This window comes from Eubalaena glacialis, chromosome 1 (genome assembly GCF_028564815.1).
Source record: "Eubalaena glacialis isolate mEubGla1 chromosome 1, mEubGla1.1.hap2.+ XY, whole genome shotgun sequence".
NCBI lineage: Eukaryota > Metazoa > Chordata > Mammalia > Artiodactyla > Balaenidae > Eubalaena > Eubalaena glacialis.
This window is the reverse complement of record NC_083716.1, coordinates 206,577,933-206,605,410: the sequence shown is the minus strand read 5'-3', so window position 1 is coordinate 206,605,410 and position 27,478 is coordinate 206,577,933. Positions and strand designations below refer to the sequence as shown.

The 27,478-nt window shown below is 36.4% G+C and overlaps 1 protein-coding gene across 3 annotated transcripts in view; it reads left to right on the top strand.

The window, feature by feature from the left end:
- The window catches only part of ALS2 (alsin Rho guanine nucleotide exchange factor ALS2), an 86,556-nt gene that overhangs the window by 57,449 nt on the left and 1,629 nt on the right, over positions 1-27,478 (top strand). For 2 of the 3 annotated variants that reach the window (XM_061186509.1, XM_061186518.1), the window contains 16 exons: positions 5,784-5,986; positions 6,106-6,171; positions 7,202-7,300; positions 9,555-9,719; positions 10,863-10,974; positions 11,187-11,264; positions 15,007-15,140; positions 16,034-16,201; positions 19,716-19,833; positions 20,777-20,934; positions 22,578-22,700; positions 23,547-23,723; positions 24,433-24,478; positions 24,693-24,754; positions 25,335-25,484; positions 25,725-25,821. In XM_061186509.1, coding sequence (XP_061042492.1) covers positions 5,784-5,986; positions 6,106-6,171; positions 7,202-7,300; positions 9,555-9,719; positions 10,863-10,974; positions 11,187-11,264; positions 15,007-15,140; positions 16,034-16,201; positions 19,716-19,833; positions 20,777-20,934; positions 22,578-22,700; positions 23,547-23,723; positions 24,433-24,478; positions 24,693-24,754; positions 25,335-25,484; positions 25,725-25,821 — 1,956 coding nt within the window. The remainder of the gene's footprint in view (positions 1-5,783; positions 5,987-6,105; positions 6,172-7,201; positions 7,301-9,554; positions 9,720-10,862; positions 10,975-11,186; positions 11,265-15,006; positions 15,141-16,033; positions 16,202-19,715; positions 19,834-20,776; positions 20,935-22,577; positions 22,701-23,546; positions 23,724-24,432; positions 24,479-24,692; positions 24,755-25,334; positions 25,485-25,724; positions 25,822-27,478) is intronic. The other variant, XM_061186525.1, reaches the window with a different exon arrangement.

Sequence of the window (27,478 nt, the reverse complement as noted above, 5' to 3'; positions counted from 1 at the left end):
GTCTCTGAGTCCATCCACATCTCTACAAATGACCCAATTTCTTTCCTTTTTATGGCTGAGTAATATTCCATTGTATATATGTACCACATCTTCTTTATCCATTCATCTGTCGATGGGCATTTAGGTTGCTTCCATGTCCTGGCTATTGTAAATAGTGCTGCAATGAACATTGGGGTGCATGTGTCTTTTTGAATTATGGTTTTCTCTGGGTATATGTGCAGTAGTGTGATTGCTGGGTCATACAGTAATTCTATTTTTAGTTTTCTAAGGAACCTCCATACTGTTCTCCATAGTGGCTGTATCAATTTACATTCCCACCAACAGTGCAAGAGGGTTCCCTTTTCTCCACACCCTCTCCAGCATTTGTTTGTAGATTTTCTGATGATGCCTATTCTAACTGGTGTGAGGTGATACCTCATTGTAGTTTTGATTTGCATTTCTATTTTGGAGATTAATCCTTTGTCCATTGATTCATTTGCAAATATTTTCTCCCATTCTGAGGGTTGTTTTTTCGTCTTGTTTATAGTTTCCTTTGCTTTGCAAAAGCTTTTAAGTTTCATTAAGTCACATTTGTTTACTTTGTTTTTATTTCCATTACTCTAGGAGGTGGGTCAAAAAAGATCTTGCTGTGATTTATGTTAAAGAGTGTTCTTCCTATGTTTTCCTCTAAGAGTTTTATAGTGTCCGGTCTTACACTTAGGTCTTTAATCCATTTGGAGTTTATTTTTGTGTATGGTGTTAGGGAGTGTTCTAAGTTCATTCTTTTACATGTAGCTGTCCACTTATTGAAGAGACTTTCTTTTCTCCATTGTATGTCCTTGCTTTCTTTGTCATAGATTAGTTGACCATAGGTGTGTGGGTTTATCTCTGGGCTTTCTATCCTGTTCCATTGATCTATATTTCTGTTTTTGTGCAAGTACCATATTGTCTTGATTACTGTAGCTTTGTAGCATAATTTGAAGTTGGGGAGCCTGATTCCTCCAGCTCCGTTTTTCTTTCTCAAGATTGCTTTGGCTATTCCAGGTCTTTTGGGTCTCCATACAAATTTAAAAATTTTTTGTTCTAATTCTGTAAAAAATGCCATTGGTAATTTGATAGGGATTGCATTGAATCTTTAGATTCCTTTGGGTAGTACAGTCACTTTCACAATATTGATTCTTCCAATCCAAGACCATGGTATATCTCTCCATCTGTTTGTGTCATCTTTGATTTCTTTCAACAGTGTCTTATAGTTATCTGCGTACAGGTCTTTTGTCTCCCTAGGTACGTTTATTCCTAGGTATTTCATTCTTTTTGTTGCAGTGGTTAATGGGATTGTTGCCTTAATTTCTCTTCCTGATCTTTCGTTGTTAGTGTATAGGAATACAAAAGATTTCTGTGCATTAATTTTGTATCCTGCCACTTTACCAAATTCATTGATTAGCTCTAGTAGTTTTCTGGTGGCATCTTTAGGATTCTGTATGTATGGTATCATGTCATCTGCAAACAGTGACAGTTTTACTTCTTCTTTTTCCAATTTGTATTCCTTTTATTTCTTTTTCTTCTCTGATTGCTGTGGCTAGGACTTCCAAAACTATGGTGAATAAGAGTGGCGAGAGTGGACATCCTTGTCTTGTTCCTGATCTTAGAGGAAATGCTTTCAGTTTTTCACCATTGAGAAAGATGTTTGCTGTGGGTTTGTCATATATGGCCTTTATTTTGTTGAGGTAGGTTCCCTCTGTGCCCACTTTCTGGAGAGTTTTTATCATAAATGCGTGTTGAATTTTGTCAAAAGCTTTTTCTGCATCTATTGAGATGATCATATGTTTTTTCTTCAATATGTTAATATGGTGTATCACATTGATTGATTTGCATACATTGAAGAATCCTTGCATCCCTGGGATAAATCCCACTTGATCATGGTGTATGATCCTTTTAACATGTTGTTGGATTCTGTTTGCTAGTATTTTGTTGAGGATTTTTGCATCTATATTCATCAGTGATATTCATCTGTAATTTTCTTTTTTTGTAATATCTTTGACTGGTTTTGGTATCAGGGTGATGGTGGCCTTGTAGAATGAGTTTGGGATTGTTCCTTCCTCTACAATTTTTTGGAAGAGTTTGAGAAGGATGGGTGTTAGCTCCTCTGAATGTTTGATAGAATTCACCTGTGAAGCCATCTGGTTCTGGACTTTTGTTTGTTGCAAGATTTTTTTTTTTTTTTTTTTTGAGAGTTGATTCTTTCTGGGACCTTGAAGAGGTGCTGTGAGTTTTTTTGTTTGTTTTTTTTTGCTTTTAAAAAAATTTTATTTATTTATTTATTTATTTATTTATGGCTGTGTTGGGTCTTCGTTTCTGTGTGAGGGCTTTCTCTAGTTGCGGCAAGTGGGGGCCACTCTTCATCACGGTGCGCGGGCCTCTCACTATCACGGCCTCTCTTGTTGTGGAGCACAGGCTCCAGGTGCGCAGGCTCAGTAGTTGTGGCTCACAGGCCTAGTTGCTCCGCGGCATGTGGGATCTTCCCAGACCAGGGCTCGAACCCGTGTCCCCTGCATTGGCAGGCAGATTCTCAACGACTGTGCCACCAGGGAAGCTCTGTTGAAAGATTTTTAATCACAGTTTCAATTTCATTACTTGTGATTGGTCTGTTCATATTTTCTATTTCTTCCTGGTTCAGTCTTGGAAGGTTATACCTTTCTAAGAATTTGTCCTTTTCTTCCATGTTGTCCATTTTATTGGCATAAAGTTGCTTGTAGTAGTCTCTTATGATGCTTTGTACTTCTGCATTGTCTTTTGTAACTTCTCCTTTTTCATTTCTAATTTTATTGATTTGAGTCCTGTCCCTCTTTTTCTTGATGAGTCTGACTAATGGTTTATCAATTTTGTTTATCTTCTCAAAGAACCAGCTTTTAGTTTTTTTGATCTTTGCTATTGTTTTCTTTGTTTCTGTTTCATTTATTTGTGCTCTGATCTTTAAGATTTCTTTCCTTCTACCTAACTTTGGGTTTCGTTTGTTCTTGTTTCTCTAGTTCCTTTAGGTGTAAGGTTAGATTTTTTTTTTTTTTGGCAATTCAAATTTTTTTATTTAAAGTTATTATAAAATATTGGTTATATTCCCTGTGCTCTACAACATATACTTGTAGTTTATTTATTTTATACATAGTAGTTTTTACCTCTTAATCCCCTACCCTTACCTTGCCACTTCCCCCTTCCCTCTCCCCACTGGTAACCACTAGTTTGTTTGGTTAGATTGTTTATTTGAGATTTTTCTTGTTTCTTGAGGTAGGATTGTAATGCTATAAGCTTCTCTCTTAGAACTGCTTTTGCTGCATCGCGTAGGTTTTGGATTGTCGTGTTTTCATTGTCGTTTGTCTCTAGGTATTTTTTGATTTCCTCTTTGATTTCTTTAGTGATCTCTTGGTTATTTAGTAACGTATTGTTTAGCCTCCATGTGTTTGTGTTTTTTACATTTTTTTCGCTGTAATTTATTTCTAATCTCATAGCATTGTGGTTGGAAAAGATGCTTGATATGATTTCAATTTTCTTAAATTTACTGAGGCTTGATTTGTGACCCAAGATGTGATCTATCCTGGAGAACGTTCTGTGTGCACTTGAGAAGAAAGTGTAATCTGCTGTTTTTGGATGGAATGCCCTATAAATATCAATTAAGTCCATCTGGTCTATTTTGTCATTTAATGCTTGTGTTTCCTTATTAATTTTCTGTCTGGAAGATCTGTCCATTGGTGTAAGTGAGGTGTTAAAGTCCCCCACTATTATTGTGTTACTGTCAATTTCCTCTTTTATAGCTGTTAGCATTTGCCTTATGTATTGAGGTGCTTCTATGTTGGGTGCATATATATTTATAATTGTTATATCTTCTTCTTGGATTGTCCCTTGATCATTATGTAGTGTCTTTCCTTGTCTCTTGTAACATTCTTTGATTTAAAGTCTATTTTATCTGATATGAGTATTGCTACTCCAGCTTTCTTTTGATTTCCATTTGCATGGAGTATCTTTTTCCATCCCCTCACTTTCAGTCTATATGTGTCCCTAGGTCTGAAGTGGGTCTCTTGGAGACAGCATATATATGGGTCTTGTTTTTGTATCCATTCAGCAAGCCTGTGTCTTTTGGTTGGAGCATTTAATCCATTCACATTTAAGGTATTTATCGATACGTATGTTCCTATTACCATTTTCTTAATTGTTTTGGGTTTGTTTTTGTAGGTCCTTTTTTTTTTAAATTAATTTATTTAATTTATTTATTTTTGGCTGCATTGGGTCTTTGTTGCTATGCGCGGGCTTTCTGTAGTTTTGGCAAGCGGGGGCTACTCTTCTTTGCGGTGCGCGGGCTTCTCATTGCAGTGGCTTCTCTTGTTGCAGAGCATGGGCTCTAGGCACGTGGGCTTCAGTAGTTGTGGCACGTGGGCTCAGTAGTTGTGGCTCATGGGCTCCAGAGCGCAGGCTCAGTAGTTGTAGTGCAAGGGCTTAGTTGCTCCGCAACATGTGGCATCTTCCCAGACCATGGCTTGAACCTGTGTCCCCTGCATTGGCAGGCAGATTCTTAACCACTGCGCCACCAGGGAAGCCCTGTAGGTCCTTTTCTTCTCTTGTGTTTCCCACTTAGAGAAGTTCCTTTAGCATTTGTTGTAGAGCTGGTTTGTTGGTGCTGAATTCTCTTAGCTTTTGCTTGTCTGTAAAGCTTTTGATTTCTCCATTGAATCTGAATGAGATCCTTGCCAGGTAGAATAATCTTGGTTGTAGTTTCTTCCCTTTCACCACTTTAAATATATCGTGCCACTCCCTGCTGGCTTGTAGGGTTTCTGCTGAGAAATCAGCTGTTAACCTTATGGGAGTTCCCTTGTATGTTATTTGTCATTTTTCCCTTGTGGCTTTTAATTATTTTTCTTTGTCTTTAATTTTTGTGAATTTGATTACTATGTGTCTCAGTGTGTTTCTTTTTGGGTTTATCCTGCCTGGGTCTCTCTGTTCTTCCTGGACTTGGGTGGCTATTTCCTTTCCCATGATAGGGAAATTTTTGACTATAGTCTCTTCAAATATTTTCTCGGGTCCTTTCTCTCTCTCTCCTCCTTCTGAGACCCCTATAATGCAAATGTTCTTGTGTTTAATGTTGTCCCAGAGGTCTCTTAGGCTGTCTTCATTTCTTTTTATTCTTTTTTCTTTATTCTGTTCCGTGGCAGTGAATTCCACCATTCTGTCTTCCAGATCACTTATCCATTCTTCTGCCACAGTTATTCTGCTATTGATTCCTTCTAGTGTATGTTTCATTTCAGTTATTGTGTTGTTCATCTCTGTTTGTTTGTTCTTTAATTCTTCTAGGTGTTTGTTCTTTAATTCTTCTAGGTCTTTGTTAAACATTTCTTGCAGTCTTCTCGATCTTTGCCTCCATTCTTTTTCCAAGGTCCTGGATCATCCTCACTCATTATTCTGAGTTCTTTTTCTTGAAGGTTGCCTATCTCCACTTTACTTAGTTGTTTTTCTGGGGTTTTATCTTGTTCCTTCATCTGGTACATAGTCCTCTGCCTTTTTATTTTGTCTATCTTTCTGTGAATGTGGTTTTTGTTCCATAGGCTGCAGGATTGTAGTTCTTCTTGCTTCTCTGTTGTTGTTTTAGTGTAGCAATTTAAAACATAAAGCAGTTTATTTCAAGAGCCAATCAGTATTACTCAATAAGGAGAGTATTAGGAGTCACAAGTTTTTTCACACCAAGGAAAGCTAGCAGGATTTAAAGCGGTGCTTGATGAGTTGTTGCCTTAAGCTTACTGAAATTTACTTTTTGCTCCTAGACCAAGTGGCTCCGGGCTATAAGCCAAGCTGTGGATCAGGCTTTGAGGGGGACGTCTGATTTTCCACCTTATGGAAGTGGCAGCAGTATTCAGAGACAGGAACCACCCATTTCACGCAGTGCCAAATATACTTTCTACAAGGATCCTCGCCTAAAGGATGCAACCTATGATGGACGCTGGCTTTCAGGGAAGCCTCATGGCAGGTGAGAATGTTTACAGTTGGATTTATGCCTGGAGTCAGGATGGTAGTCTAATTACTGCAAAAGTACTGATTATCAGAAACATTAATTGACATGTATTATTCTTTGCTTATGCATTCCAGAGGGGTTTTGAAGTGGCCAGATGGAAAGATGTATTCTGGCATGTTCAGGAATGGCTTGGAAGATGGGTAAGAACTTCGTGAACATGAGTGTAACTTCAACTACAGACTTAAATTATGTTATTTTGTGTTTAGAGTTATCTTCAAGACAGTTAGTAGAATTTTGTTTTGTGCTTTTGGAAGTGGATTAAGGCTTATAATGCACATGTATGAACATGAAGAGAGCTAGGAATCCAGGGTGCAGCCTTGATTCATCTAGAGTGAATCACTTACCTTGACAGCTGTGTTACCTCAAGTTACACAGCTTCCATCTATTGACGTGGGACTGTGTTTTCTATCCATTTCTTAGTTGTAAAGACTGAGGACCTTGGGTAATGTTGATGTTGAGATTGTTGATATAGAAGTGCCCCCTTTCCACAAAGGACATAGAGAAATTTTCCTTTCAGTAGTTTTAATTCATCTTTAATTTCTGTGATCTGTTGAAGGGGAAATCTTCTAAATGATATTGTATCCTAATGGTACTCAAATGACACTATTTTTATATAAACTTATGTTTTCTAACACTGTAAATATATGGTAGTGAAGTATTTTGTATCATGTTAGAGAACTGATATATTTTACTATATCAAAAGATTATTATATAAATTGTGTAGGTGATTTTTTTGTGTGTGTGATAATATAAATTTTTATGATGTCTTTTAATCTCCATTTAATAGAATTTCAGAATGAGAAGAGACTTGAGATAATCTGATTTACCTCCCTTATTACACAGATGAGGGAGCTGGGTACCTGGACTTACCCAAGGTGATGCAGCTAATTAGTGGTGGAAATAGGCCTAAACCACAGGTTTTCTGTTTTTCATTGGACTTGGGATAAAACACCTAATTGCTCTGTGTAGTGGTGTTGATGTCCCACTCCTCTAAGACTTGCCACATAGCTTAGGTAATAGATAACAGCTTAAACCAAGACCCCATTTACCCCTTTCCTCCTCTAGGTATCAACAGATCTTTTCTCTGTTCTTGTTATATTTGCCAATGTATACGCATAAAAGGTGAATATGGCATAATGCATCTTAAGATGTTTTTATTCCCCTTGGCAGGTATGGAGAATACAGAATCCCAAACAAAGCACTGAACAAAGAAGACCATTATGTGGGCCATTGGAAAGAAGGAAAAATGTGTGGTCAAGGAGTCTATAGGTAATAGCATTAGAAATGTTGCTGGACTGGTTGGTGTTGCTTTTTCAAAGAATCATTTAAACCTAAATGTTTGTGTAGCCAAATTTTCCAAGCAGTAAATTTTATTTATTCTTCTTATGACTAAAACTATATAGAGTCTTCTTTAAAAGAACAACCTCTCATCTATCACAAGATGAAAATATTAGGTTATTATTTAGTTCTTCACAAAACTGTGTAAACCTTGTAAACCATAACTTTCTCATAGAATCTCCTAAATACCTTGCTTGTAAATTTATCTTATATTTACTGCATGACTCTGATATGGACAAAGCCTGTCATTCTTTCAGAGATGACTCATTATTTCATTTTCCCGTAAGGGACTAAATACACATTTTTCCCCATGTTAACACAAAATACCGCCCACAACATCTTCAACTTCTTAGACTCAGTCATTCAAAAATGAGATTTTTATAGCCAAAGCAATCTTGAGAAAGAAAAACGGAGCTGGAGGAATCAGGCTCCTGGATTTCAGACTATATTACAAAGCTACAGTAATCAAGACAGTATGGTACTGGCACGAAAACAGAAATATAGATCAATGGAACAGGATGGAAAGCCCAGAGATAAACCCACGCACATACGGTCACCCTATCTTTGATACAGGAGGCAAGAATATACAGTGGAGAAAAGACAGCGTCTTCAGTAAGTGGTGCTGGGAAAACTGGACAGCTACATGTAAAAGAGTGAAATTAGAACACTCCCTAACACCATACACAAAAATAAACTCAGAATGGATTAAAGACCTAAATGTAAGGCCAGACACTATCAAACTCTGAGAGGAAAACATAGGCAGAACACTCTATGACATAAATCACAGCAAGATCCTTTTTGACCCACCTCCTACAGAAATGGAAATAAAAACAAAAATAAACAAATGGGACCTAATGAAACTTCAAAGCTTTTGCACAGGAAAGGAAACTATAAACAAGACGAAAAGACAACCCTCAGAATGGGAGAAAATATTTACAAATGAAGCAACTGACAAAGGATTCATCTCCAAAATCTAAAAGCAGCTCATGCAGCTCAATATCAAAAAAATAAACAACCCAATCCAAAAATGGGCAGAAGACCTAAATAGATATTCCTCCAAAGAAGATATACAGATTGCCAACAAACACATGAAAGGATGCTCAACATCACTAATCATTAGAGAAATGCAAATCAAAACTACAATGAGGTATCACCTCACACCAGTCAGAATGGCCATCATCAAAAAATCTACAAACAATAAATGCTGGAGAGGGTGTGGAGAAAAGGGAACCCTCTTGCTCTGTTGGTGAGAATGTAAATTGATAACAGCCACTGTGGAGAACAGTATGGAGGTTCCTTAAAAAACTAAAAATAGAACTACCCTTTGACCCAGCAATCCCACTACTGGGCATATACCCTGAGAAAACCATAATTCAAAAAGAGTCATGTACCAAAATGTTCATTGCAGCTCTATTTACAGTAGCCAGGACATGGAAGCAACCTAAGCGTCCATCGACAGATGAATGGATAAAGAAGATGTGGCACATATATACAATGGAATATTACTCAGCCATAAAAAGAAACGAAATTGAGTTATTTGTAGTGAGGTGGATGGACCTAGAGTCTGTCATACAGAGTGAACTAAGAAAGAGAAAAACAAATACCATATGCTAACACATACATATGGAATCTAAAAAAAAAAAAAAAGGTTCTGAAGAACCTAGGGGCAGGACAGGAATAAAGACGCAGACGTAGTGGATGGACTTGAGGACACGGGGAGGGGGAAGGGTAAGCTGGGATGAAGTGAGAGAGTGGCATGGATATATATACACTACCAAATGTAAAATAGCTAGTTAGTGGGAAGCAGCTGCATAGTACAGGGAGATCAGCTCGGTGCTTTGTGACCACCTAGAGGGGTGGGATAGGGAGGGTGGGAGGGAGATGCAAGAGGGAGGAGATATGGGGATAGATGTATACGTATAGCTGATTCACTTTGTTATAAAGCAGAAACTAACACACCATTGTAAACCAATTATACTCCAATAAAGATGTTTAAAAAAAAAAAAAGCCATGAGAAAACAAAAAACAAAAATGAGATTTTTTGATTGGTGAAAAATAGTCATATAAACAAATAATTACAGCTACCAGTGAGACATGAGTATAATTTTGAATTTCCTAAACTTTGTAAAAATGATCATCAGAACTCAGTGTGCTTGTGATCTTTATTCATTCTTTCTAACCACAGTTACGCCTCTGGTGAAGTTTTTGAAGGCTGTTTTCAAGATAACATGCGTCATGGTCATGGTCTCCTACGAAGTGGAAAGTTGACTTCATCTTCTCCCAGTATGTTCATTGGCCAGTGGGTAATGGATAAGAAAGCAGGATATGGTGTCTTTGATGATATCACTAGGTACAGTACCCTGCTTCTAATCTCACAGTTTAGCATGAAAGGATAAGGTTCCTCTACTTCTCCAAAAACTGATGATTTTATGAAGGCTGAGCACCTTAATTTGACAGTACTTCGAACATTTTTAATAAGACAGAGTTGTCAGGTGTCATTTTATGCATTTGTTTGTGAACCAAACAACAGGTTACTTCTTTACAAGATCAATATCATTCAAAATTAACATTGGTACCATTTTCCTTAAAGCTTCACACATAAAAAGCTTTTAGTGTCTCAAAGAGGCTACCAAGCCTTTGACTGTTATACAGAGAGAAACCTTTAATGCAGTCAGTAGGTAACAGGAGTAAAAGGTTAGGAGGATCAATGGAAATTCCCTTTTGGGGTCACAGAATAGTATCTAAACACCTTTCTGCCTAGGTCTTCCTATCAGGTTAGAGACTTGTAACCATGCCAGCAACCCAGGAATCAAGCTTGGTTAAATTCAATTAACTAAACCTTGGGGAGGAATATAGTTCTTTTGCCTCTGTATTTGGTTTGGCCTGATTTGCTTTTGGACTAAATATATACTCTTCTTCTCATATTATTGTCATAATGTGTGATTTTAAAATTTTTGCTGTTATCACTAAAATCCATGATTATTTAACAGGCAGTTTGTACTAATTTTAATTTTTTTAGTGGAGATTAGTAAGATTTCTCGACGTTTGAGTAGGTGAAGAATGAACCTTCTTTTATGATAAATCCCATTTCTTTTAAGTTAGTAAACTTTGGGGTGAGAAAATATTGTGCATAGGTTTGAGCCTACCTTTTGAGTGACTCATTTTGATGACATTATTTAGAGTTGAATTCTTGGCATTAATTAAATATTTTAAGGTTATCAAGGAAGTACTGGAAATATATACAGATCTATGTCTGGTAGACTATAATGTTAAATTCCTGAGAGAACATTGCTCTGAGTGGGATGTATTTTACAATCACATTGTCCCATGTTTGAGGAGACAGAGTTGACCACTTTGACTAGAGAAATGGAACAGATACCAACCTAGGGGTGATGCTTGGTACCTCCCATGTGATAATTGTTTTTCCCCCACCTCATCTTTATCATCATTGATTTTTTATTTCATTTCTTTTTTTTCTCCTATTTCTTTGCAGAGGGGAGAAGTACATGGGAATGTGGCAAGATGATGTATGTCAAGGGAATGGTGTGGTAGTTACCCAGTTTGGATTATACTATGAAGGCAACTTCCACCTTAATAAAATGATGGTGAGTGGAATATTTTATATATAGTTACTGTTGACTTTTTGAAACTCCTATGTCCTTAACTTTTTAACTCATCTTTTTATTAGTGTTCTACCTTTCCTAGTACTGTTTTTCTTGTCTTAAGATTATGTAAGGCTCTGGGGGATGTGACTGTGGGTATCCTAAGTTACTGTGTGTTTTATGTGTTGTGATTTTTGTTTTGTTTCTTCACATAGGGAAATGGAGTTTTACTTTCTGAAGATGATACTATCTATGAGGGAGAATTTTCAGATGATTGGACCCTGAGTGGAAAGGTTGGAAACTTCTTTCTTTCTCTGATAATCTTTTACTAATTTTTTCCTGACCTTTAAAAAAGCTAACCTATAATAAAATTCACCTGTTTTAAGCGTACATTTCAATGATTTTTAGTAAATACGCAGAGTTGTGCAACCATTACCACCATCCAGTTTGAGATCATTTCCATCACCCAAAAAAGATTTCCTTCACCATCTCCTGCCCATTTGCAGTCACTCCCTGGTTCCACCTCCAGTCCCAGACAACCTCTGATGGACTTTATAGATTTGCCCTTTCAGGTCCTTTCATATAATTGGAATCATACAACAAGTATTCTCTTCCCTGTGGCTTCTCACATTTAGTATGTTTTTGAGGTTTTTCTGTATTGTGGCATGTGCAGTACTTTATTCCTTTTCATTACTGAATAAAAACCACATTTTGTTTATCCCTTCACCACTTGATGGGCATTGGATTATTTCCAACTTTAGACTGTTTCCAACTTTGGGCTACTATGAATACTGAAGTTGACTGCAACTTCTTCTTTTCTTTTTCTTTTTTTAGTTGAAATATGGTTGATTTACAATATTGTGTTAGTTTCAGGTGTACAGCATAATGACTCAGTATTTTTGCAGATTATACTACATTATAGGTTATTACAAGGTAATGGGGATAATTTCTTGTGCTATACAGTATATCCTTATTGCTTATCTATTTCATATATAGTTGTTTGTATCTGTTAATCCCATACCCCTAATTTGTCCTTATACCATCCACTCCCCTTTGGTAACCACAAGTTTGTTTTCTGTATGTGTGAGTCTGTTTCTGTTCCATTTACGTTTAAAACTTCTTGTGTGAACATGTGTTTTCATTTCTCTTGGGTGGATACCTAGGAGTGCAATTGCTGGGTTGTATGGAAAATTGATGTTTAACATATTAAGAAACTGCCAAACTGTTTTCCAAAGTGGCTGCATCATTTTACATTCCCATCGTCAGTGTATGAGGATTCTAATTTATTCACATCTTTGCCAGTATTTTTTATTTTCTTTTTTTCCTCTTTGTCATTCTAGTAGGTGTGAAGTGATATGGTTTTAATTGACTTTCCCTAAATGACTAATAGACTCATTATAGAGCATATCTTCATGTACTTACTAGCCATTCATCTGTCTTCTTTGATGAAATGTATATTCAAATATTTTGATATTTTAAGAATTTGCTTGTTTATAGTCTTATTGAATTTTAAGGATTTCTTTATATAGTCTGGATACAAGTTCTTTATCAGATACAGGGTTCACAAATATTTTCTTGTAGTCTGTCTTGTCTTTTTGTTTTCTTAATAGTGCCTTTTGAAGTACAAAAGTTTTTAATTTTAATGAAGTCCAGTTTATCAAAAAAACTTTATGATGAATTATGCTTTTGATTTCATATCTAAGAAATCTTTGCCTAACTCAAGGTTACTAAGATTTTCTTCTGTGTTTTCTTTGAAAAGTTTTATAGTTTTAGCTCTTATGTTTAGGTCTATGATTCATTTTGAGGTAATTTGTGTATGATGTGAATTAAAAGTCTAAATTGATCTTTTTGCATGTGGGTATCCAATTGCTTCAGCAAGTTTTCCCATTGAATTTTCTTGACACCTTTGTTGAAGTTAATTCACTATAAAATGTGTTTATTTTTGGACTCTGAATTATATTCCATTGATCTACATGTGTCTCCTTATGCCAGTACCATGCTGTCTTGATTACTATAGATTTCTAGTAAGTTGTGAAATCAGGAAGTATAAGTTTTCCAACTTTGTTCTTTTTAATAATAATTGTGGCTATTCTGGATCCTTTGCCTTTCTATATAAATTTTAGGACTGGCTTGTTAAAATCTGCAGTAAAGCCTGCTGAGATTTTTATAGGGATTATTTTTACTCTACAGATCAAATCTACTCTACAGGTCATTGGGAAGAATAACCATCTTAATAATATTGAATCTTCCAATCCATGAATGTGGAATGTCTCTCCATTTATTTAGATCTTCTTTAATTTCTATCAGCAATGTTTTGTAGTTTTCAATGTGCATCTCTTGCATATCTTTGGTTAAATTTATTCCTAAGCATTCTTTTTGATGCTATTATAGAGAGAATTGTTTGCTTAATTTTATTTTTGGATTGTTCATTGCTATTATATAAAAATACAATTGATTTTTGTACTTTGTTCTTATATCCTGAAACCTTGCTGAATTCATGTATTAGTTCTAATAGGATTTTTTTTAATGGATTTCTTGCATACAGGATCATGTTATCTGCAAATAAAGACAGTTTTACTTCTTCTTTTGCCATCTGGAAGGATTTTTTTTCTTGTCTGACTGCACTGGCTAGACTCTCCAGTAGATGTTGAATAGAAGTGGTAAGAGTGGACATCCTTGCCTTTTTCCCTGTTTTAGGGGAAAAGCATTAAATCTTCCACCATCAAGTATAATGCAGCTAAAGGTTTTTCATAGATTCATCAGATTGAGATAGTTCCTTTCTATTCCTAGTTTGTTGAGAGTTTTTATTATGAACAGGTTTTAGATTATGTCAAAGGGCTTTTTCTGTGTCTACTGAGATGATTATGTGGTTTTTGTTCTTTATGCTATTATTAATACAGCATATTATATTGGCTGCTTTTCTGATGTTAAAGCAACCTTGTTTTCCTGGGATAAATCATACTTAGTCATGGCATATAATCCTTTTTATATATTGCTAGAATTAATGCTAATATTTTGGTGAAGATTTTTACATTTATATTTATTAGGTATTTATTATATTTATGTTTATAGTTTTCTTTTTTCATGATGTTTGTCTTTGGTACTGAGGTAATACTGGCCTCATAGAATGAATTGGGAAGGGTTCCCTCCTTCTCCATTTTCAGAAAGAATTTGTAAAGCCTTAGTGTTATTATTGCTTCTTCGAATGTTTTAGAGAATTCACCAGTGAAATCATCTTGGCCTGAGCATTACTTTGTGAGATTTTTAATTTCTAATTTAATTTCCTTACTTCTAATTAGTCTATTCAGACTTTTCATTTCTTCTTGAGGCACTTTTGGTAATTTGTTCCTCTTAAGGAATTTTTCTATTTCATCTAAGTTACCTAATTTATTGGCATAAAGTTGTTCTCTTAGTATTCCCTTCTAACCTTTTTAATTTTTGTAAGGTTGGTGTAATGTCCCATTTCTTGATTTTGTAATTTTATGTCTTCTCTTTTTTTTTCTTGATCTAGTTAAGTGTCTTTTTTTCTTGATCAGTCTTATTAAGTGTTTGTCAAGTTTGTATATCTTTTCAAAGAAGCAACTTCTGGCTTCATTCATTTTTGTCTGTTTTCTATCTCATTGATTTTTGCTCTAATTTTTATTATCTCTTTGCTTTGGGTTTAGTTTGCTTTTTCTAACTTTGTGAGGTGGAGTTTTAGATAACTGATTTGAGATCTTCCTTATTTTATAATATAAATGTTTACAGCTTTAAATTTGCCTCTAAATACTGCTTTAGTAACATCGCATCAATTTAGATAAGTTGTGTATTCATTTCATTCAGGTAAAAATATTTTACCAATTTTTCCTGTGATTTTTCTTTAATCCATGGATTGTTTTCATATACTCTTTTTGCACATGCATGTACATACACCTTTTTAAAAAGAATTCGGGACTAGTTAAAAATGAAAATGTTAACCATTTAGTGCTTTTTTTTCTTGATTTTTAAGATTGAAAATATTTCCTCTAATTCCACATTTTTTCTGACTTTACCTAGGGAACATTGACTTTGCCAAATGGAGACTACATTGAAGGTTATTTTAGTGGAGAATGGGGATCTGGGATAAAAATCACTGGAACGTACTTTAAGCCTAGTCTGTATGAGAGTGATAAAGACAGACCTAAAGTTTTGTGAGTAACTAGTGTTAATTATGGATTAATTATTGAATGTTTTGAGTTGTCTTGCTTTTATCAAAGTTGGTTAATATTTCAAATGCAGGACAAGTTTTTTAATTCTTTAAACAATGTATAACCTTGAATTGTAAACTGAAACTGCTATAGATAGCTAAATCTGTATTCTTGGCTTAGTTTATAGCTGTAGAGCTTAAATGTTTAAAATGATGAAAGTTCTGTGTGCGGGAATAATCTTACTGTTAATGGTGCAGGTATCCAAGTTGATTGAAGGAGAGATTTTAAATGGAAGCCCTGCACAACTTGATTTTGAAAAGTAAAGGTCAATCCTATATATACACTAATACGCTGCATATATTGGGAAAAGTCAAAGTCTTTTAAGTGTATGATGTTTTTCCTCCAAGTTTTTGGCATATGTTTATTTCCCTTTATTGTTTCCAGCTTTAGCTTTGTTTTTGTATTTTGATAGCATCTCAGATTCTTTGTTTTCATGGGAGCTTCATATACTTTCTGTACCATGTTTTTTCTTAGTATTTTTAGAACCCAGTATGTAATGCATTTCACAATTCTCAGTATGAGATGTGCAAGGCACAGAAAGTCCTCATTTTAGCAGGGATCAATTTTGCAACATCAATTCTGTGGAAATGTAGAAAGCAAAGGAGTCAGTTCTGATGTGCTTCCTACTTAATTCATATACTTTAGTATCTAATAAACACTAAGTAGCTAAAAACCATCCATTTAAATTTTTATTCAGTTTTTAAACAATGGAACCACCATCAGTTTAGGCAGTTTTTGTCACAGAAGTATTTACAGTTGTATATTAGAAAGTTTCTGTTCTTCAGGGTTTTTGCACAAAATAAGTGATTAATGAGAGGCTGACGTGACCTTATTAGCAGGAAGCTTGGAAACCTGGCAGTGCCGGCTGATGAGAAGTGGAAAGCAGTGTTTGATGAATGTTGGCATCAGCTCGGCTGTGAGAACCCAGGCCAAGGGGAAGTTTGGAAAGCGTGGGACAATATTGCTGTGGCCTTGACTACCAGTCGGCGCCAACACAGAGACAGGTGCGTGAATGCCTGCCCAGCATAGGGCAGAGCCTGGTAGGAAGACGAAACTTAAAACCAGTAAGTTGTCAAGGCTTCCCACATTTAGGTTTTAAATATAACTTAAAAGTCAATTATGTACTTCTGGGTAAGGATGGATAAAACACACCTCCTTGTATTTGCTACTGAACTCAACTATAAAACCTAGGCAGAATGCATGGACATTTATTTGAAACTCTGAAAAGTAAATATCAGCAGGTGTTTTGGGGAAGAGCAGCTGAATTTAGAGTACCACCCAACCAGTGGTGAGTTTACTGGGTTTCTTAACTTCAATATTCCTCATCCTAAACCCAGTATAACCTGAAACTAGAAACAAGCACTGTGGTGCAGACAGACAGAGATCCAGAAAAACCCCTCTGTTTCTGGCTCAAGATGCAGAAAAGAGACTTCCTAAAGCTCAGGAAGAGTGGAGGAGGTACACTGGGTTTTCTCTCTCTCCTCTTTCTCCACTTTCTCATGCGTCAGTCTGCAGGCACTTCTGTGGCAGGGGCAGTGATGGCTGCGGCTGGAGCAGCCATGAAACAGGATGTGTGCAGGAGCCAGCACTCTTGCAGGAGTAGACCCTTCTTCTCCCTTGATGGATCATCAGGTCCAAGAGTCCTGGCCAAACCTCATTGCTCTTTGGCCTCTCTCTCTATCCTCCTGCCACTTCATGGAAGTGGGCAGTTTCTGGCTGGAGGACCTACAAGGGGAATCAGAAAATGCTGGGGAGGTCATGGAAAGAGAGGAGCTCTGGAAAGCAACCCTGTAAAGTTGTTTATGAACTCCTGGATTCACCCCAGACCTGCATGTGTGGATTTGATCCGAATCAGCCAAACACTTTGAGAACTCAGCTACTAAGTTGACCTCCACCTAGGTCCCAGACTAACACCTCAGTGGTACTTACAGAACAGACCCAGATAGGACTGCAAAACCCTTCAGAAGTGAGCTAACATTGGAACCACAGCCCACAGATGGCTGAAACAAAAGTATCAGCTCTTTCAGAGATTCCCAAGATCACCTACACGTTCAGTGATTCACTAGACAGACTCATAAGACTCAACATATAGTCGTACTCACAGCTAAGAGTTATTACAGCAACACAGTAAGGCTCCACAGCCCAGTCATAAGGGAAGAAGACACAGGCAGAGTCTGGAGGAACCCATGTGCAAGCTTCCCATGCTCTGTCCTTTCTGTGAGGGGTCACACAAAGCACACTCTCTCCCAGAGCAGTAAAATGCAGCCACACATATACAATGTTTCTGCTCAGGGAAGCCCATCAGAGATGCAGTGCCCCAGATTTTTACTGGGGACTAGTCACATAGGCATCCTGTGCTTAGCAACTACCAAAATTCCATAGTCCCAGAAGGAAGCAGATGTTCACCACAGATCACTTTGTTAGTACAGTCTATGGACAGCAAAATATCCTTATCAGTTAGGAAATGTTTCATATTAGTATAGGGAACTTTTAGAAAGCTTAGTTCCCAGGTACCAGCCAAGGGCCAACTTTTATAAGCAGGTCCTTGTAAAGATAACAGTTTCAGTTCTACTATGTTTACTATGTTATGGATGGCAACATTCTCCATTAGGATATAAACAAGACCCAAAATCTCATAACATAATACTCAAAATGTCCAGGAAATAAACCAAAATTACGTGGCAATCAAAGAACCATGAAAACCTCAACTCATTTGGGGAAAGACAATCAATAGACATCAACAACCCCCTACCATAGATTTTGGAATTATCTGACAAGAACTTTAAAGCAGCTATTATAAAAATGCTCAAATGAGCAATTGCAAACATCCTTGAAACAAATATTAAAATTGAAAGTACCAGCAAAGAAATAGAAGATATAATGATGAACCAAATCAAAATTTTTGAATTGAAAAATACAGTAACCAAAATTTTAAAAATCACTGGGTGGGGTCAGTAGCAGATTAGAGATTACAGCAGAAGAGTCAGTAAATGTGAAAATAGATTGGTAGAAATTATTTAAAATGAACAACAGAACATGAAAAAAAAGTGAATAGAGCTCTAAGGACCTGAGAGTCTAATATTTGTGTCCTTGGAATCCCAGAAGGAAAGGAGAAAAATTGTGGGGCTGAAAAAATATTTGAATAAATAGTGGTTGAAAGGTTCCCAAGTTTGGTGAAAGACATAAACCTATACATACAAGAAGCTGAACAAACGGCATCCCAGAAAAAACCAAATATCCATGTACAGACACGTTACATTCAAATTGGAAGGAAAAAATCTTGAAAGCAGATAGAGGAAAATTTTGCATTACATATATGAAAACAGCAATTCAAATGGCTGCATATTTGTTGTCAGAAACCTTGGTGGTCAAAAGGAAGTCGCACAACAATTTTGAAGTGCTGAAAGAAAAATTGCAGACGTACTTTTCATTTCTCTTTTTCTACTTTTTTCTTATTTTCTTTTCTCCTTTTCCTTTTTCCTGTTTTCGTTTTTCTCTATCTGCCATTCTTCACATTTCCTTATTTAACTTGGCCAGTCACTTCTGCAGGCATTGACTAGCATTCATATCTAAAGAACTTGCTAATCCCTACAGTATAGGAAGAAGGTTTTGTTTTGTTTTTTCCTGTGTTTGGGATAAATGGGAATTGATTATAGTGTTTCATTCATGAAGTTTATAATTTTTACCTCCTACTCTTTCTATCAGTAGAAAAAATGGAAACTCTCAGGATTGATTAAAGCTGTGGACCTGCCCTTGTGTGGGATGCAGTTGGTCACCCTTCTCTGATAGAGCCCATGTGCATAGACATTGAGACTTGAGCCCTACAGTTAACCTTGGTTAACTCTTGTTGGGTGTTTCCAATAAGTAAGAATGAAAGAACTTTTGTCTAAAACCACATTGCTGCCACAAAGGTCTTATTTGTTTATCTAAACCAGTATCATAATGATAATTGTGCACTGTTTCTAATTTCTCATTGATTGTAATCTAATAGAGTGCCATGACCAAAAATTTCAGTTGATGACTAGTATGTGTTTTATCTTAGCCTCTTCATCCAGAGCTTCCCTTTTACCCATTGCGTGCTTACCGCACCACTGTTGTGGCATCCACATTATCTCCTTACTTCTTGAGCTCATTTCCATTTCAGCCTTTGCCATTTGATTTATTTTCCTTAATCCTTAGCTCTCCCTCTCCCCTTTATTCCATTTTTATTATCACTAACAAGTCTATCGCCAGTTTTCTCTTCAAGCTAACGTTATAGCATTTTCCAACACCATGGTTTCTGTTGGTGCAACATCTTCATTAATTTATTGTGGTTGGTGTGGAGTAACATTAAACGCTACTTTGAATGACTGTTACATAAACCTAACAGCAGGTCAGTTACCAATTATGCACACATTTGGGCTGAACACTGTGCTGGATGCTCCATTTCATCCTTAGTTGGTGACTGTGCTTCACGTGCACTTACAATTATCTTGCTTTCTTGAAATATGTGATAGGCTTTCTTTTCTCTTTTTATAGTCCAGAGATCTTAAGTCGTTCACAGACTCAGACACTAGAGAGTTTGGAATTCATTCCTCAGCATGTTGGTGCCTTCTCTGTGGAGAAATATGATGACATCAAGAAATATTTAATAAAGGTAAACAAGAGTCAAAACCATACCAGTCTTGTGAATTAATGATACAACTGACATGATATATCATTCAAATGTACTCACAGTTTATTGTTACTCATATCCTGTTTTTGCTTTTGAGGTATGTCTTTTGTTAGTTCTCTGACTACTAAAAGCACATTTCTCCCTAAAGATTGACCTATTGTGATAGAACTTTATAAGTTTTGTAAAGTGTTCAAGGGGGTTCTGGACATCTAGGGTCAGAGTTTATGATGGCTTTTTGTTTGTAACATTAGCAAACTAGAGATTGTATAAATAAAGCATGCTGCCCTCACCCCATGGTTATGCTGTCTTTGCTTGCTTCTCAAACCCTGTGAGATCAGCCCACAATTTAAAGAATGACATGTATTGACATGGGGGTGCAGGAAGGAGTATTAGGAGAAATCAAGGGAACTGAACAGTGATTGTTTCAGAGCTTAATCAACTGTCATTATTCAGTTTTCTGGAAAGTAACATTTCATATATTTTTCATGACGTTTAAGGTATGTTAGAACCTTTCTTTTTTTTTTTTTTTTTTTTTTCCTTCCTTCGGCCGTGCCATGTAGCATTTGGGATCCTAGTTCCCCGACCAGGGATCGAACCCGTGCCCCCTGCAGTGGAAGCGTGGAGTCCTAACCACTGGGCCTCCAGGGAATTCCCTTAGAACCTTTCTTTTAATATTCTTTATCAGTATATCCAAAGCTATCTTCCCAAAATGTTAAAAGGATTCTTTAAGAATAGGGACTCCATATAATTTGGGTAGACTCAACACTTTCAGAAAGTTGAAGTATTTAAATTTTCCTGGTCCAAAAGTAGACTCTTGACAGTTTGAAAATTGCTCATGATTTATGAAAGTGTTTCTTTTTGATCGATCAATTGTTTCTGCTGTTAGTGTACACTGACTGGCTGCTTCGGTTCTCTTGCTGCTCAGGCCTGCGACACTCCTCTGCACCCACTGGGCAGGCTCGTGGAGACACTGGTGGCAGTGTATAGAATGACATATGTGGGTGTGGGAGCCAACCGCCGGCTGCTGCAGGAGGCTGTGAAGGAGATTACGTCCTACCTGAAGCGAATTTTCCAGCTGGTGAGGTGAGAGAGCTTTTCACTGAAGTCATCAAGAAAATGGTTTTATGCCACAGATCCTTCAATAGATTAAATAATGAAAGCATGTTTTTACTTTGTGTTTATGCTATAACTATAAAAAAAGATGGACGTTAGCCATTGTAACTTACTTCCTTTATGTCTTTCTTACTCATTGGGTATTATAGAAGGCTAAAATAAAATTTTTTAATACCAATTTTGGTATGAAATATAGTAGTCTTATTTGGATTTAATCTCTAGGCAAAATCATGTCTCTAAAGCCTAACCACAGAGAAGATAAAGTCTAATATGAAGTTTTAGCCCTGAGTATTTATGTCCTATTCCTTGACAACAGCCTGTTTGTTCACTTATTCAACAAATGTTTGAGTGCATATATGTGTTAGCCACCATTCTGGCCCTTGGAGGAATTTATCAGTAAACCAACCCCCCAAAAGAAAGAGAGAGAGAGAAAATCTGTACTCTCATGGGGCTTCCATTCTACTGGGGACAGAGTAAACAGAATATGTAATATGTGAGATGATGATTCATGTGATAGAGGGGAAGAGAATGGAGCTGGAGGTGAGATGCTGCTATTTTAAACGGAAGGTCAAGGAGACATGACTAATAAGGTAATATCTGAGCAGAGACTTTGAAGAAGGTGAGAAAGCAAGCAAGCATCTTTTCGAAGGAGAGTTTCAGGCAGCAAGCAAATTTGGAACTTATGAAATTCAAGATATTTTACTGGGTTTAAGCCAACAAGTAAATACTGTATTGAGATAGTTATACAAAAGTTTATGAATTTGTCCCAGAAAAACCTCCTTATATTATTTAGCCTCAAAACTGATAAATGCATTTGGAAATGTTTCAGTTTGGAGGGGGCAGTGTTATCTACTAAAAAGATCGCTGGGCTAGGATTGTTTCAGCTCTGACATTAGCTAGATGGGTGAAATGAAGATAAGTTTCCTGAACTTTGTAGTTTTCTCTACCATAAAATCGGGGCAGGGGCATGGTAAAAGTCTACAAAAATACAGAAGATTGCAAACTGCCTGTAAAGAGTTAAGGTTTAAGTCTGTAAAAATAAAGAGGACAATAAACTTGTTTACAGTTAGAATCCACCATTTGCATACAAGAGGTGGGAAATAAAATCCAGGGAGAATTCAACGCCTAGGGAAAAATCCTCAACAATTTAGCAGCTCAATCATTTGGAAAAGTTTTTCAACAGCTTGGCTTTTTAAAAAAATGTTTAAATTTTTGCATGAATTGAGTTTTCATTTTTTCTTAATGTTGGACATTTAATTGTTTATATTCTGAAAACAGTGATCTCTGCTTGAAGAGTCAATACACATTGACCTCAGATGAGATTTGCCAGTAAGAAAAACATATATAATATAGATCAGAATTGTTCATTCTTTAGTAACTAGACAGAAAAAAACAGAACAAATAGATTTTTTAGTGGTGTTATTCATTAGCTACATTCTTAATTTTATCCTGTAAGAAGCATCAGTTAAGACTCTAAGGAAGCTGACTTACTTAGTTGATAGAAAGTTTGGTTTTATTGGTCCTTAAAAGATTAAATAATGGAAATGTGTTTTTACTCTTTTTATCCACTCTAGAGGTGTAATTGTGTAATGATATTCTTTATTCTTCCTTAGGTTCTTATTTCCTGAGCTTCCTGAAGAGGGCACCACAATTCCTCTCTCTGCTCCTCTGCCAACTGAAAGAAAATCCTTTTGCACTGGGAAGTCAGATTCCAGATCTGAATCACCAGAGCCAGGGTGAGTGGAGCTGGGTGGAGATGGCGAAGAAAGGGGGTGGGCACCAAGTGATCTTATGCAAAGAATCCCAGGAAAAGTTTTCTCTGGATCTGTTTCCTTCTTTTTAAAATGATACAGTTGGGGGCTTCCCTGGTGGCACAGTGGTTAAGAATCCGCCTGCCAATGCAGGGGACACAAGTTCGAGCCCTGGTCCGGGAAGATCCCACATGCCGCAAAGCAACTAAGTCCGTGCGCCACAACTACTGAAGCCCGCGCACCTAGAGCCTGTGCTCCACAACAAGAGAAGCCACTGCAATGAGAAGCCCGCGCACCGCAGCAAAGAGTAGCCCCCGCTCGCTGCAACTAGAGAAAGCCCGTGCGCAACAGTGAAGACCCAACGTGGCCAAAAATAAATAAATAAATTTATTTAAAATATAAAAATTTTTAAAAAATAAATAAAATGATATGGCTGGACTTTGTGATCTCTGAGGTTCCTTTTAGGTCTCAAGTTCTGTTAGCCAAACCCCATGAAACTGTAACTACAAATGACTGGGCACAAAGGCCGCTGAGCAAAGTAAATCATTCTGCCCTAGGACAACAGAGAAATCAGCCTTAAAATGGAAACAGAGTGGGCTTTCATTTAGATTTTGAGTTTATGATAAGAATTCACAGTTGGCCCAAGACAAAACTCTGGGGCCATAGGTAGACTTCTCATGTTAACTCCTTACATAAAAGAAGGAATATAACTGCTTCCTTACTCAAAAATTCCCATCTTTACTTTCAAGTTCTAGAAAATAAAGCTCCATGTTTGATTCTGTTTTCAATTTTAAGATTAATGCTCCTCCCTCTCCCTCCAATATTTTGTAGTTACGTGGTAACAGGTTCTGGGTTACTGCTTCCTGTGCTCCTACCTCGGCTCTACCCTCCGCTGTTCATGCTTTATGCCCTGGATAATGATCGGGAGGAGGATGTTTACTGGGAATGTGTTCTCCGACTAAATAAGCAGCCAGACGTTGCTCTTTTGGGCTTCCTCGGGGTGCAGAGGTCAGTACAGTAATTATGAATGGAACCTAATTGTTTTAACTCAACGTGCAAACAGCATTATCGGGAATTTGGTACTTTGATATCTAATTGTATATATGATTTGCAGTTTATTTACCTATCGCATATCTGTCTTCAGCAAAATAGTGATGTTTTAAAATCTTTATTTCTGAGAGTTTTTAGACATGAGTTTGAAATATGATTATTCTTCTGAATATAAGTAAATAATTTGAGTTATCCTGCCTGATATTTTTGCAGTTCTTCAAAGCAAAATACATATATTCACATTTTCAGAAAGTTAATTATATTCAGTCTTTGGCGTTCTTCTTTCCCTTCTTTTCTCTTCTCTTCCCTCCCTGCCCATCTACAGTTTCTCATTTAAAAGTTTAGAAGTGCCCTTTTTTGTTGTAGGGCATTGTTTCTTGTTAGTCCAAGGAAATACTAAGTGATTGTACTTTCTAGAAGTGTTAGGATAAAACTGATCACCCCAGCACCCAATAATTATATATTTGTGCTATCAGAAAAAAATGAATGAGCCTTAATTGGAAAGTAAATTTTTTCAGTGGAATGGTTTAATAGTAAAAATGAAGGAACTGTGGAATAGTTACTTTAAATGGGGACGGGGAAGTCAATCTAGTCATTAACTGTCTTTATGGGGACTAATTTACCATAAGGAACAACTTGTATTAACAATGTATGGATTTCGTTTTAGGAAATTTTGGCCAGTGACCTTGTCAATCCTTGGAGAGAGTAAAAAGGTATAGTGGATTTTAGTTTCCTCAGCGAATGTGCTTTTATTTGGTGTGGGGGGATTCGAGATAGCAAAACAGTTTCTATTTTACTTTGGTAATATAATACCCAAGCATGAGTTATTCACTGAAGACCTGCATTCTGCCATTGGTATCATTTATGTTTCTTGTTGCTGCATAAGACAGCTTTCCTCTTTGACCTTTATAAATTCTTTTTTTGCAGGTTTTGCCAACCACAAAAGATGCTTGTTTTGCCTCAGCTGTAGAATGTCTACAGCAGATCAGGTAATCTCTAATTTGTTGAAAATTACATAAATCAAAGGAGCGGTTAGTCTATTAAGATACTGATGAGATCTTATCTTTACCTAAGCTCTAACCCCACCCCCCAACCCCCCAAGATGGTGTCAAACTCAGCCTGAAGATCAGAAAGACTCTGAGACATTTGGGTTAACTTTTGCTATTACAAGGCCCTTGCATTTTCAAAAGTGGTGGAGAACCTACCCAGCAATTTATCTACATAATCGTATCTTTAGCCAAATGGAAATTAACCAAACTTCTTACTCAGAGAAGAGCATGTATTAGGAAAATAAGATTCCACATGGGTAAAAGGAGATGATCTATGACTTAGTGAATTCTTTCATGTGAACCATTGATAGTTGGAGACTTCTTTCCTCAAAGGACCATAGGATTACAGAGATCATCCCTTCCAGTGACTCCTTTTGCCTGATGTATCCAACTTAAGGCACGTGAGCCCTAAGAGGATATATTTGTATCAAACAATTAGTATCAAATGGCTCTATTAAGAAAACCATAGGATATCTTTTTGTCATTTATTTTTATTTTTTAATTTTTTTTTTAACAACAGCACAACATTTACCCCATCAGACAAACTTAAAGTCATCCAGCAGACTTTTGAAGAGATCTCTCAGAGTGTCCTGGCATCACTTCAGGAAGACTTCTTGTGGTCCATGGATGATTTGTTTCCTGTTTTCTTATATGTGGTGCTACGGGCCAGGTGACCAATCTCTTCTGACTTTAATATCAGTGACGTTATTTTAACAAGTCTGCCCCTTGCTTTTCTGAGCTGATGACAGGAACATGCTCCCCCACTGCAAAAACAATCCATTTCTGTTAACCCTTTTCACGACGGTGTTACCTTTTGGTTGAGCTGCTCTTTCTTTTCCTTTCAAATAGATTCGGAAGTAGGATGTACATATAAATGGAAATAACTCAATATCTTTTTCTTGTTGGGCAGGATTAGGAATTTAGGCTCTGAAGTACACCTCATCGAGGATCTGATGGACCCATATCTTCAGCATGGGGAACAGGGTATAATGTTCACCACTTTGAAGGTAAAGTATAGCTATTATTTAATATTTTTTTATGTTAAAATCTCTCCTTCATTTACCATATTATGAATCTGTCATTAACCTTTCTTTTATATAAAACCTTAATGCAAACATTAAGTGCCTTTAGAGCACATACTGTTAATATTTTAAAATATGATAACATATTAAAGTAGAATCATTCTCAAGATACTAAAGCAAATTATTCATTACCCAATCTTCCCTGTAAGTTGATCATTCAAATCGTTACAGATCCTTATAAATGTAGACCATCTATATAAATGTAACTTTAAAAAGGAAACAGAAAGAATTCTTAGTGTCCAAAAAAACATTCAACATTAGAGCTATTTAATGGAATTAAGGTAAAACACAGAAGGCAGCAGATATGTAATGAATATGAATCGCATCTTCTTTCTTTCCCATTTATTGTAACCAGTAGGTTACAAATGAGGTTCTCTGATCTGGGTGCTCTGTAGGGATTGTTGGAAGTCATTTCAGTTCCCCTGCCTTGATTTTTCTTGGAATTTGATACGATCATTGTGAAGTTTATTGGAAGAATAACAAATAGAAAATGGCAAAAACACTTCTGAAAAAAAGAGAGGCAGAACAGATCCACTGTGTCAGTTAATGAAGTGTTATGAAATTACAATAATTAAGATAGTATGTTACTGTCATAGGAATAGACAAATACCTTAGTGGAAGGGATAGCTCCCATATAGGCAGTATTATAATAAAAATTTCACATATGAAAATGGAAACATCAAACAAAAATGGAAAAGAGAATTATATAATAAATGGTCAAAGTATTTGAAGAGCTTATTAGCAGTTTTGGAGGGAGGGTGGCATCAGGGTGGAATCACTCACGTAGAGAATTACAGATGCCTTAGTAAGTTTTAAATATACAAAAAGGGAGACAGAAGAAAAGACAGGCAAATTAAAATGAGAAAAAACTAGAATTTAATATCAGGTTTCTGGCTTGGGCTAATTGTTTAAACTTTTCAACTTAAATATCATTAACATTTATAATAAATAAACTGAAAAGAGAGGGAGCAACTGGGGAAAATATTGGCTACCAATGACTTACATTATTAGTATTTATGTTATATGAAGATCATCTCTAAACATATCACCAAGGAAGAAATGAATTAATATATTTATATAAAAGAAAACGCTCAACCTCACTGCAGATTTAAAGGAAGTGCCATTTTGTCCCTGCTAAATTAGCAAAAATGTTATAAAATTATACCCAGGGCTGGTGGGGTTATAGTGAAATCAGAATTAGTCCCACATTGCTGATAAAGAATAAATCACCCTTTTGGAAAACAATTGTTATTAACATTTATATCAACAACGTCAAAAATGTTTCTAGAGTTTGAGTAGTCCTACTCCTAGTGATTTATCCCAAGAAATTAAAGAATGGAGTACACTGTATATTATTTGGATGAAGTGTTCTTTGTAGTGGAACTCTCAAACCTGGATACTTTCAGAATCACTTGGAGATGCTTCTTAAAGATGCATTCCTGGAAATTCTGACTCACTAGGTCTGGAATGATGCTTAATCTTAACCTGTATGTTTATCAAACATGCTAGGTGATTCTGATTGTAGTTGTTTGTGTACCTTATACTGATCATCAGCATATTCTACATGTCCAGTCAATAGTGG